Below are 13,288 nucleotides of genomic sequence, written 5' to 3' on the forward strand. Positions count from 1 at the left end.
GGCGACTGTAGTGGCACTGCACATGCTAAACATGTATCAGGAGGCATTTGAGAGTGGTATCCTCCCAGAGGACCAAAGAATGGCCACCATTGTGGTTATTCCGAAAAAGGGTACACCACAGGCAGACTGTAACTTACCGCCCAATTTCACTGCTTAATATAGAAGCAAAAGTGCTGGCGACGAGATTGAGCACGGTAATAACATTTATCATACACCAGACCGATCAGGTTTCATGCTGATCATTATAGATAATAGGGTAATCCAAAAAGCCAAGACGGACCTGGGTACAATACGGGAATACAAAGGTAGTCCGTGACCAATTAGTCGTGAATTGAATTCAATTATGCACAGTCTATGTTGTGTAGATTACTACAACACTGATAATCAATATCTTAAAGACCTTTCTCATGCATGCAATCAAGAACCTATTTATGAATACATGCAATGAGAATCCACATAGATAATAGCGCCAAGCACACCAAAATTATTCACAAAAATTTTTATTAGCTGAATAGGCAAATAGTTCAATCAATAAATTGCAATAGGTTGCACGCAGGAAAGGAGGAAAGGTAGGGGAGTGGCGGGGATGTATAGTGAGAGTGCAAATCACAGGAATAAAGATAAACACAGTTAAATGCTTTTAGAATTACTGGTAATTCAAACCAATCAGAGACGACCTGTCCGATGTATAACATTCATTTGTAAATTTACAACGTGCATTCAATGCATCTTCAAGGGTATGTCGATAGGAAGCAGGTACAGGTTTTGTAAGGTAGAGGGCGTCGACATTTCGACTCGGCTGATGCAAGAAGGGAGGTTTGAGCCTCAGCTGCAAGTCTTCATCAGGACGGGATAGGGCAACCGACTCCTGGTGCCAAGCCCGGCTACTCAGGGATGATGCCCAATAACAAAGACCAATGGCCCCATATCGCCAGAGGTACGGGAAACCGGGGTGTTCAGTAACTTAAACACCATCCACTGCGCATATCCATTAATGATGTATGTGATGTAAATCACTGTCCTTAATAAGGGAGAGCGTCGTTCAGTCCATGTTGCTCGTCTTGTTGGCGGGCAGGTTTCATGTTGCACAGAATCAATAGGCTTAATTTACGACAGCTATATGGAGTACTCCGTCTTAAGAAGCAAAATCCGGAATATGATGCAGCACTCCTATCACTGGACACCTGTATGGCATTTAATAGCATTGAATGGCCGTACTTGTTCACTGTGCTAGAACGACTGAGATTGGGCCCAAAATACTGCACATGGGTCCGCCTCCTAAACACCAACCCGCTAGCCAGGGTGAGAGAAAATGGGGTGACATCGCGGCTAATAACCCAAGATAAGGGTACAGGACAGGGTTGCCTATTAGCCCCTTTGGTATTCACGTTAGCCTTGGAACCACTAGAGGTGACCCACTGATAAAGGGGATACAAGGAGGAAACGACTAGGATGAGAGAATATCACTGTACGCGGACGATATGTTACTATATATCACATAACCAAAAATTGTCTATAGGCCAGATACTCCACATATTTCAATTATTTGGGGGTTACTCGGGGTATCAAATAAACTGGCATAAGTTATTCCTCTTTGTGCTGGTGGGTATGACACTGGTGTTACCATCCAATGCTCGAACCCTAGCATGAAAGGCAAATTCAAATTCCTGGGAATAGCAATCTCAAAAACAGACACTGAATTTCTAATAGACAATATACTCACAAATAAACCAACTTCAAAGCAACATGGTGCTTTGGAGATAACTACCTTTGTCTCTAATGGGTTGGGCTGCACTGTTTAAAATGATGGCGCTATCAAGACTCCTCAATGTTTTACAAAATACAATGTAGGGTACCACCAGACTTCTTCCAGAAAATTGACAGGGAATTAAGACTACTATTAGGGGATGGGGGAAGCCCTAGGATAGCCCTACACAAACTGAAGAGGGGAGTATTTGAGGGTGGGCTGGCCATTCCCGACATAAAACTATTTTACTGGGCAACACAGCTTGTAACGATTAACGCTTGGGCATTTGTGGACAAAGACGAGCCAGCATACAGGATTGACCACCAGTCAATGGGACAGAGGGGATACCTGTGGCGCTTTCCCAAAAACGAAGGGCATCCCAACTACCATATAATTAAAACAGTGATCAAGATCTTGAAAGAGGCATCAAAATCCCTAGGATGGGAGGGGAAGCTAACGCAAAGGAATCTGTTGTGGGACAGTGACCTTCTCAAAGAAGTAGGTGGATTAAAGGGTTTGTGCAAGTGGAAACTACTGGGCATTGACCACCTGTAAGATATATGGAGGGGACAAAGGATGATTGAATTTGAAGACCTTAAAATAGAATATGAATTGTCAGGCAACAAATACTACAGATATATCCAACTGAAACACGCTTTGCGATGCTACATTCCAGATGGCAAATATATAGTTGAGTACACTCCACTAGAGGATAGACTATTATTAGATCCCATGGTCCAACAGGCCACTTCCCTCACCTATAAAGAAATAATGAACAACATACCGGACCCATTAGGAACCCTACGTGAATCTTGAAAAACAGACCTAGGGACATAAGAAGAAGATGACTGGACAGAGGCAATACAGAGCCCCAGAGAGGTTGCAATATGAGCACAATTTCACCTTATACAGTTACGAATCCTACATAGATCCTACACCTCAAGGGGGTGTAGTGATACTGACCAATGCCCCTAGGGATGTGGGGAAACGGACACATTTTTCCACACATAATATTGAGCAATACTGGGAAACAATCATACGGGTAATGGCTGAAGTAGTAGGCCAGGAACTCCTGAGGTACATACTATGTGTGGAAGACGAAAACGATTGGCTGAAATACACAATACTATGGCTTAAGATAGCTACAATCGTAGCCAAAAGGAACATAGCACGAAAATGGGGGGCAGCCATCAGGGGCACTGAATAGAAAGAGGATTTAGACTGGTGCTGCACAGCTGAAAAAGTGGTGTACCAAAGTAGGTAATGCCAAAAGAAATAGGACAAGATTTGGGGATGAGGGTTGGCCTATAGAGGACACTGAGGTGGAAACATAGAAGGAGGAATGCCAACCCTGTGAGACTAAATGAGAAGTTTAAACGAGACTAAGAAAAGGGCTGAAGAAAATGTTAAATTATAACCAGAACTGACAATAACACGTCGTAGCAAGTTCGTTCTGGACAACTGGAAATGTAAAATGTTATGGACATTTGTATACTGATGATGCCCTCCTTGCGATGGAATACTTGTTTTGCCGAGCTAATACTTAATAAAAAGATTTCCACAAAAAAAGAGGGCTGCTGTTGAATTTCTCGCAGCACAAATTCTGTTTGTCAAACCCTAGCCCCAAGTTTGCGTTGTTTCTCCCGCAACAGTCCAAAATCTTCAGCCAAGCCATCTATTTTGCTTTCTAGCGTAGTCTTGGCGTCCATATGGCTGACAACTTATTCTGCTCAGGTTCTGGTGTCTCTGATGCTCCAGGGACCTTCGAGCCGCTCATGGGCATAATGAAATCCATAGAATTATCACAGGGTAATACCACTGGGACTCCAGGCTTCGCCATCCCCCATTGATCTACCCATTGTGGAGGAAATTACCAGCTTGCCTCACCCAGCTAATGATGCATAAAAACGGTCTCTGGAATTGAGGTAGAGCTGGCACATGAGCAGCTCGGATGCATACTCGAGAAAAGCAACAGTGACGATCTGTGGGGGTTGCAAGAGGAACACTTCTGCTCCACAGGGAACAGTCTGCCTGTTCTCTCCAAGGGCCCCAGATCCGTAACAGAAGAGGCCTCGACCTAATGATACAGTGAGTGAGGAGGTAGGTATGATGTGAAAATTAAGGCCAGCGTACTGCCCGGAGAGATGACACATTGGGGACCCCGGGTAAAGAAGAAGCAACTACCCCGTAGTAGGAAGGGCTACCTAGTTGATGGACAGCTGTGGCCCAAGGGTCCCGATGCCGAGGTCATCCGAAAGCCACAAAACTGTCATCAACCGAATCCCCCCGGGCTCCCTTATGCTCACACCGCGGGAAGGTCAATGCTGCCTTAAAGTTTCAGTGCAGAGTTCGAGTCTCAAAGTAGCCCACCTCTGTATCGCAGTAGAGCCCGGCGTCTGCAACTGGGCCGCCAAACAGAATCTTTAGGGAGAAATCCTCTAGATCACCCTCAGGTGGTGTTGATACAGCATTTACCCGCTCAGCCTCCACCAGAAAATGCTACCTACACTTTTGTTGGACCCCCATGATGTGAGGCAATGTGCCTCCATGGCCCGTGCCACACCAGCAAGATTTGAAGACACTGTCACTGGGGACACCGCACTTGGATAATCTGCCAGGGACTCAGCTGAGCACAGGCCCCCACTGCCCTTTGGCCCGGATGAACCCCCAAGGTGAGTGACACCAATGGGGTGCATGGCAGCCACTTCGTGTTCGGTGGCAAGATATGCTGTGGCACAGGCTGCTTCCAAGGGGTGCAGGTACGGTGATGACCACAGTTTCAGGCCCTCACAAATTGCCTAGATTGATTATCATGGCAGATTTTGGTTGAAGTGCCAAACTCCAAGGCCTGTTTCCAGTAAATAGATCCTAGGCCAGGCAGGGCACTTCCAGAGCTCATTGAAATGCTCCATCATATACTTTGTAATGCCACACCCCTGGGGGGATTTTTCCTATGGTGAAAATGTTGATTGCACTTCTATCACACACTCAAATTGAGCTCACTATAAACTTCCAAGGATGCGTCCCGTTGCTATCATGTATTTATGACCTTCCTTGCGCTGGGGGCATCGTGCAGACTAAGGGAGCTGGGTCCTGGGTATGGGTGCCTCTGGGGATGAGACAGGTGAAAGGTTTTGGGGGGCTTCTGCTGCCCGTGGGCCATGGGGCAGCCCTGCGGTGAGGCAATGCCAGGGGATGAGGTTGGCAGGCACCTGGAGATACCCAGGGAGCACGGCGGCCTCTGGACATTGATCTGAAGCACTAGGAGGGTCTTTGGTGGCCTTCTCTACAACAAGGGAGCAGTCACAATATGGTATGGAATCATCCACACAACTTGGCAGATCATTGACTGGTGTGATGACTGAGCATGCAGCTGGGCACATGGTACATGAAGAGTGTGAACAGGAGGATGAGTTTGGATTAAGATGAAGGCAGTGACAAGTGGCATGAAGGTGAAGTGCGTGATGACAAGGAGGTGGGATTGCCAGTAGAGCAGGGTGTGAGGAGCAGTGGTGTAATAGCTCCTTCAGTTCTTGTTGTACAGATGTCAAGTGGGGGTTCTGGAGCCCATGCTGGGTGGAAGAAGGAGGAAGGCAGGCAGTGGAAGTCGAAAGGCAGACAGGTAACCGGGATGGTTATCCCCTGGTAAGAGAGATTGGTGTTCTGTATAGTATACCCAGCAGGGGGGCAAGAGAGTGGAAATATGTAAATCCGTCAGTGTGGGCGATGAGGTAATTAAGAATGCAGGGATACAGAAGGAAGAAGCGGAAACAACACCAGGGCTGCATCCGGGTGCAAAGGATTGTAAGGGGACAGTAGGGATGGAGACACCCACCTAGGACGCAAAGGCGTCTACGGATTCAGGTGCTGATGACAAGGAAAAGGGTGGTCACAAGAAATGCCTGCCCTTACATAGGTCTGGCGATGCCCTGGGGACTCACATATCAGACTAAGAGCCACATATGGAGATACAAATATGTGGATGTTTTCAAGCTGCTTTATAGAGACATCCAAGCGAAAGAGGGGTTAAAGGAGGAAGAATAGGAGTTAGCGAGAAGGCACAAGGTATCCATTACTATGGAGAACTGGATGTCAACATTCTTGATCTTTGCCAGCATATACTGTGAAAAGGACGCAGATAGGGCCATAGCCTTGTTCAAATACATCCACATAATACGGAAAGCGCAGATGCACTTTGGTGGTTAACTCTGGCTCAGTTATGATGAGGAATTCAGGGCTAGGGTAAGCCCTGACAAGCCTTGGAGGGATAGGAACTCTGAATGGCGGATGTAGTGGGAGTCCTCAACACAGTCCATGGCCTCAACTCACACATTGAGTGGCATTACCATTACTTACAGACCCTTTCAGCCCAATTCCGCTCAGCAGGGGATGGGTAACACAGCTCAGGCCCTTAGCACAAATATCGAGGCATTCTGGAATTTTAGCAAGGGGCTTTGCTCACAACACCCATGCAAGTTCAAGCATGAGTGTTGCAAATGTGGTGGCAGACACCATGTTGCTCAGTGTTTCTCATTGGCAAGCCCCTCTAAACAATGGTGGGCAACCAGAAGGAAGAGACCTGCGGGCCCGACTAGCCCAAAAGGTTCATTTATACGCCAATTAAGCTGGGAAACATAATGCCCTGGCTGGTTATCTATCCTGACAGAAAGGTGGCTTTGAGATTGGAGTGGGGATTCCAGGAGAGTTTCAGGGTAGGCTATTAGTGACCCAGAGGTAACACATGGGCTGACAATTTTGAGTCAGGTATGGCAGCTCCAGGGTTGCTGGTTGCCAAGCTACACAAATAGATTCTAGAAAGGAGGATTGTGAACCCTTTGCATGTTTGGCCGTTGACTGGCTTGATCATATCTTCTCTGGGTGTGGTTCTCAAGAAACAGGAAGGGGAATTCCACTTGATCCATCATTTATCTTGGCCACAAGGGGTTTCAGTGAAATACTTTATTGCGCCAGAGGAAATAAGGGTGGTGTGTGCTTCTGTTGACGATGATATCTGATTGATCAGAGTGTGTGGGGTGGAGCCGGAAGTGTGACATCAAGTCAGCTTTTAGGCTATTACCTACACACCCCAATGATTTTTTCCTACTGGTGGATGCAATTAAATGTGGCAATTTATGTTGACCGAATGCTACCTATGGGTTGTGCCATTTCTTGTGCCCTATTCGAGACATGTAGTACATTTTGCAATAGGTCTTCACGAGGAGTAGTGGGCACTGTGAGGTGTCCCACTATCGGGATGATTTTCTCTTTGTTGGGCTGGCTGGTTAGGACGAATGTCGCAAGGCTCTGAGCCCTTTGGGGTGCGGTTGGCGCTGGAGAAAACAGAGCGTCCTCGCATAGTTTTTACCTTTTTGGGCATCAAATTGGATACAGCCCAGATGATCGTGAGGTTGCCCAGAGCAAAGGTTTTGGACATTCAGAACTTTCTTGAGGAAGTGGTGATGGCAAGGAGATTGGAACTCGGGTGCTGAAACAATTGTTGGGGTTCTTGAATTGTGCATGCAGAGTGGTCAAGGGTGTTCGGATCTTTTTCAGGAGACTGGGTTTGGCCATTTCCGGAACAACCTTACCACACCATAGGATTCGGGTGTCCATAGGAGTGAGAGCTGACCTTCGGTTTGGATATCCTTTCTGACTGATTCTAATGGGGTGTCAATTCATCTTCAGGAGGAGGAAAGATATTTTCTGATGTGGCGAGAGCTCATTGCTTTGATCTCTTCTGGGATGGGAGGTGGTGGGCAGAAGGGTGGCCTCAGACCTGGTTGGACCAGGGTAGAAGCATAGCCTTTTTAGAATTCATCCCTTTACTGGTGGCATTGGTGGTGTGGGGCTAAGAGTTGGCGAATAGGCCGGTTATTTTTAATGTTGACAACATGACAGTAGTGGAGCTGGTTACCAAGCAGAAAGTCAGGGACCTGAGGCTTCTGCATCTGTTGAGACGTTTCATTGTCTTCAAGGCTAAACATGTACCAGTTGTCAACAATTCTAGAGCTGATTCATTGTCTTGTTCACAGTGGAATCAATTTTGTAGCCTGGTGCCAGGAGCAGTGAAAAACAAGACGCCTGTTCCTGCAGAGATTTGGGAGTGGGGGGCATGCAAGTCTTTAGGCTGGCCGAGATGTCTTTAGCAGAATCCACTAGACCGAGTTATCAGCTGGTGTTGAGTGAATTTGAGTCTTTTGAGTGACATATACGGGAGGTATTTGAATCTGGATCTAGCCGAACAAGAAAGAAAGCTTGTACATTTTGTCATGTTTCTAGTTGATAAAGGTTTGTCGCCTGCAACGATAACAGGTAAGCTGGCAGGTGTGTCCTTTTAAGGGAAACGCTATTGGAGTTTTGACCCTGCTCGAGACGACATTTTGGGGAAAATTTTGAAAGGGTGGAGTAGAGTAAGACTGGTGCAAGGGAGAGAGTTGAGAGAGGCTATCACTTTTGAGATACTTTTGGACATTCTGCAAGTTTTGCCTGCATGTTGCAAGGCTAGGTTTGATGCTGCTCTGTTTTGGTTATGCATGCTTTGGATGCTCTTTGGTGCCTTCAGGGTGTCTGAACTGTTGGGATTGGGGCATGAGGTTGGAGTGCTACATGGGAAGGTATGCCTGGAGAGGGGTAGGTTGAACATTTGGTTGAGGAAATCCAAGACGAATCAGATGGGCTGGGGATAATGGGTTTGGTAGTAGCAAGGAGGGACTGAAGGGGTGTACCTGGTGAGTGAAAGGTGCAGTTTCAACAACTGGCCGGGATGCAGGCATGAGGCTATATTTTGTCGTAAAAAAACGGAAAAAATTACAGCCTTCCAGTTGTTGGCAGTACTTCGCATGGCTTTGCGGAAGTTGATTCAGAAACCTGCCCGTTATGTGACTCTCTTTCAGGATCAGGGCAGGAAGTGCAGCAGCATGGTTGGGGTGTAATTGGTCTTAGATTTGCAAGATTAGCAGAAGGAGGTCATGGTGCTGTGAAAAATATGTGCGTAAATAAAGGGTGGTTATGTTGGGTTGGTGGGAAGATGCGGGATGCATGCTAATTTTGTTCTATGTCCGCAGGATGCATGAGGGGTCTGGAGAGACAAAAGACTGTCACATGGCTTGCTTGACACTCGTTTATCCACTGGGCAGCTAAAGTCACAGAATACCAGATTCATAAACGTAACCTATGAATGCCAGCAGCCGACATGAGGTGCTCTGGAGGGTCAAGAATGGGATGCAATGGGGTAACCTGCTTATATTTTTAGCAACCATGGTACAAAAATGGGGATTTCTGAACATGCTTGATCTTCACCTTGGGGAAAACGATTTTGTGTGGTTATCATGGCTCACCCTACTGAAACACATGCAACGTAACTTGTTATTAAATCAGCAAAAGTTGGCAGGGACCTGTTTGGTATAGCCAGACTTTGTGCTGTGGTGTAAGTGGAGGGGTGCTATAAAACATGTGGTCATCGATAAAACCTGGAGGATGCTCAACAGGGTAATGATGGTTTTCTGTGGGGCGAATGATGCCAAGGTGTTGGTGCATGGGGACATTAAGGAGGAGGAAATGGGTCTTTTTCGTTCTGATGGGGTGCATATCTCTGAGATGGGAAACGCATTTTACTTTTTGGAATTGAGGGACCTCCTTGGGGATCTGTGAAAAGAGAAAGTCTCTCTGAGCAGATGAGGGGCCGGGGAGTTGATGTGTTGCAGTGGGTTTATGGGTGGGTCAGTAAAACGACCTCTACTGTTTTACCGGGTGGCAGTAGTTGGGAGGGTGTAAAGTCAGATGTAGGTATACCTACCCCTCGGGGGGAGGAAGGGGGCATAGGCAAAGGAGGACAGTGAGCAGGATGCCCGAGACACTGCAAGTAGGCTTCAGTGAAGGATGCTTGGGTAAAAGAAGTGAGAATAAATCTGGTCATTGAAGGCGCTCATGGGGAAAAGGTGAAAGGAAGAGTGAAGCAAGATTGGCTGGTGTTAAAGCAGGTATGAAAAGAGAATGAGAGAGGTGGATACATACGATGCTGCAAAGTTGTTTAGAAGTTGAAATGTTGAGTTAATTACAATCCTGTGCTAATAAATGGCCTTTTACACTCACTGGAGTGTGGTGTGTGATTACCACATGATGGGGGTCCCCTGGGAAGCAGAGGCGCAGCCTAGTCTTCCCAGGGGATTCTTCGTCAGAGGGGTGACATGGCAGGACAGGAGAGGTAAGTGGTGGACGGGGTGGAGTTTAGAGGTGGTTAATAATGGGAGCTGGGAGAGGGCTCAATTCGCCGTACTACCAGTGAAGGTTTTGAAGCAAGAGTTAAGGTTTGGGTCAGGTCAGTGGCAGTGACGAGGGTGTCCCCTTTGAATGGTTAGGGCAGGTTGCAAAGGGGGCAGTGGTGCAGCAGTAGTTGGGAGAGTGGGAGTCAGATGCGAGCGTGCCCACCCCTCATTGGGAGGGGGGGGAGAACATAGGTGAAGGAGGATGGTGTGCAGGATGCCTGGGACATGGCAAGGAGACTTCAAGGAAGGATGCTTGGGTAAAAGAAGTGAGATTGAATCTGGTCATGGGAGGAGCTCATGGATTAAAGGTAAAAGGAAGAGTGAAGCAAGATTGGCTGGGGTGAAAGCAAGGGTGACGAGAGAATGAGGGAGCGGGATTCAAAAAAACTACGTTTAAGATGCTGCAAAGCTGTTAAATGTTAAGTTAATTGCAATCCTGTCCTAATAAATGGCCTTTTACACTAGAGTGTGGTGTGTGATTACCTCACGGAGACAAGCATACAGCGGTCATCATGAGACCTTCCTGCCTTTAATGCACCTCTAAAAACCTGACTGATTCTTCTCATGATTTCAAACAAAAGCAAACTAAACCAAAAATGGGGAAACAAGCAGAATAGAATGTGAAAGCAGCAGCCGTTAGCGGGAATGTGTATGACGCCTGTGCCACTGCCATGCCTTGGGCATAAGCGATGCCCTTTAGCTGTGCCTGTGTGTTCACAGATTCCAGTCTGTGGTTTGGATATTTCAAACATCAAGAATTGGCAGGGTGAATAACATCCTTTAGAACTAAAACTGTACGCACATGGAAACCCGAACAACTCGATGTATATAATAATATTTATGGGAAAAGGGATTGCTAATCATAAAGACATATATTCCTCTCCTGCTTGTGTCATAGTGAGTATTAACCGTAGTATACCTGTGTATTCTAGTTGTAAAAGGGCACTGTATGAAAAACATGCATATCCAATACTATGCCTTCCCCTTTTCACTGGACACAAACTCCCATGATAGGACAAAAACCCCGATGTATCATCCTTTACCTTGGAGGATCGCCTTAGTTTTTCTATGAGCTTAGTGAGACATTCTTCCGCCGTCGTGTGATGAACGAGGTTATTATTCACATAGTGGTTTGAGCCTGGGCGTGAAGGAACTTCTGGCCCAATCTGATGTGGATCTGAAACAATGAAACATCAGTGTGCATCTTAAAACCATACATCATGATATCAGCTGCAGGTGACGGAAGTTAACACCAAGAAAGGACTAATGCCTCAAACAAACCATCTAGAAAAACAAGCATTAACAAAGCCAATAAGTCTCACCTTTGAGACCTATTGGCTTTCCTAGCTCCTTTTGGCGATGTACAGCGTCTGGTGGAAAGCAAAATGTTTTTTTCCGATGCTGTACAGCATTGGCAGGAAAAGTGTATGGACATGGCATCTGCTTCCGGTCACGTCATTCCGCTGGCTAGCGCATGCATGATGACCTATGCATGTGCATTTGTCACAAAGCAAGAACACCAGATAAATAACCATGAGCCATTTTCTTTAGTTTTTTTTTATTTACAGATCCAGACAACAAACACCACTTGAATCGGTACATACGAAAATGAAGATTTGTTTGCGCAAAAAATAAAAGAAGGTCCGCATGGATGAAGAGGCAGTGGAGGAGCCAGTCAGAAGCCAGAGGAAAAGCATCACACTAGGGAGACAGCAACATGGGGTCAGGGGAGGAGCACATAATGGGAATAACAATGTGAGGTCAGGGGGGAAGCACAAGCAAGAGCGATTGAGAGCCACAGTGGCCGAGAAGAAAAGCAAACGTGGGTAGGATCAGCACGGAGGGAGAAGCACAAAAGAGATAGAGCAATATGGAAGGCGGGTGGAGAGGTGAGGTACACTAGAAAGCAGTGAAACGTGAAAGCAAAACGGGGAGGTGGGCATTTGGGAGGAGCACTTGATCGAGACAGCCGGACAGCACATGCACTCTCATGGAGTGCTTAATCACAATACAAAAGTTCTCTGAAAATGAGCGGTGGAAGGCTACAAGACAGATAATCAAAGAAATGGTAAAGAGGCTATGCTCTGGGAAATATTAATGTTGAAAATGTTTAAATACCGAAAATATGATACTGTGAATTAAAATTGGGGGCCAGATGTACGACCCTTTTTTGCGACCGGAAACGGGAGGTCCTCCCGTTTGCAACTGCAAAAAACCGTAATGGCATGTACAAATGCTAATTTGTGAGTCACACTATTAGGATGGGGTGTCCCTTCCTAAAAGCGAGTCACCATACCATGTACAATTGTTTTGCGATCGCAGTTTACCACCTACTTCAAGTACGTGGTAAACCACTCACAAACGGGAAGTGGTACAAAGGGGACCCCTTCTCCTTTGTGAGTATGTGTGAAAATATTTTTAAGAGCAGTCAGTGGTTACAGGGATCAGTGCCTGCCCTTAAAAAAATCAAACCGAAAAGTTTCATTTTTTTTTTTTTAAATGCATCCAGTTTTCCTTTAAGGAAAACAGGCTGCATTTAAAATAAAAAAGACTGGTTTATTTAAAAGCAGTCCCAGACATGGTGGTCTGCTGACCCCAGCAGACCACCATCCCTGGGAGTGCTAGCCATTCCTATGTGGTAGCACATTGCAACAGCCTAATTAATATTCATGAGGCATGCAATTTGTGACCCCATTAGGAATCGCTAACAGTGTCTGAGACAATGTTATACATCCCAATATGCGAGTCGCAAATTGCGAGTGGCAAATTGCTGTGTCGTACATCTGGCACTAATGTCCGTAGAAGAGGTAGTGATCTTGCAAGTGTTTCAGACAATCCTGTTCTTCCCATAACACTACCTGTTAGGAATTCCCAGGGTATCCTATTGCGCTGATAGAGTGCACAAGGTTGTATGTAGCGCCTTGTTGTGTTCAATAAAGTCAATGATTCAATAATTGCCACGGTTTTGGATAAGATTAACTTTGATTGGTCATTATCCTCATGCAAATATACCACCCTGTTTGTTATTGGCTCAGCAGTTTAGATTCTAGTATCAATGGCTCTAACCTTTAGCATTGCTATTCATGGCTCTGCTAGAAGCCAGTTTGGGATTCATTACCTCTGGTAGTATAATCAGCGATTTTATAAAAGTGGGGCTTTTTTAAAAGAAATACTTCAGCTGAATGTAAAGGGTGTTTCCGTGTGTCCGTGGCAGTGGAGCACTTAAGAAAACGTGTTAACATAATTTAGCATGGCTGTGCTTTGATTCTAATTGTAT

At 46.1% G+C, this 13,288-nt stretch overlaps 1 protein-coding gene across 1 annotated transcript in view; it reads right to left on the bottom strand.

Moving 5' to 3' along the window:
* EFCAB6 (EF-hand calcium binding domain 6) overlaps positions 1-13,288 on the bottom strand; it is an 846,383-nt gene that overhangs the window by 342,616 nt on the left and 490,479 nt on the right. Inside the window, exon 18 of the mRNA XM_086922295.1 lies at positions 11,055-11,188. Within this exon, the coding sequence (XP_086778421.1) occupies positions 11,055-11,188 (134 nt within the window). The remainder of the gene's footprint in view (positions 1-11,054; positions 11,189-13,288) is intronic.

The sequence above is a fragment of the Lissotriton vulgaris genome, chromosome 1_1, assembly GCF_964263255.1.
Source record: "Lissotriton vulgaris chromosome 1_1, aLisVul1.2, whole genome shotgun sequence".
NCBI classification, from domain to species: domain Eukaryota; kingdom Metazoa; phylum Chordata; class Amphibia; order Caudata; family Salamandridae; genus Lissotriton; species Lissotriton vulgaris.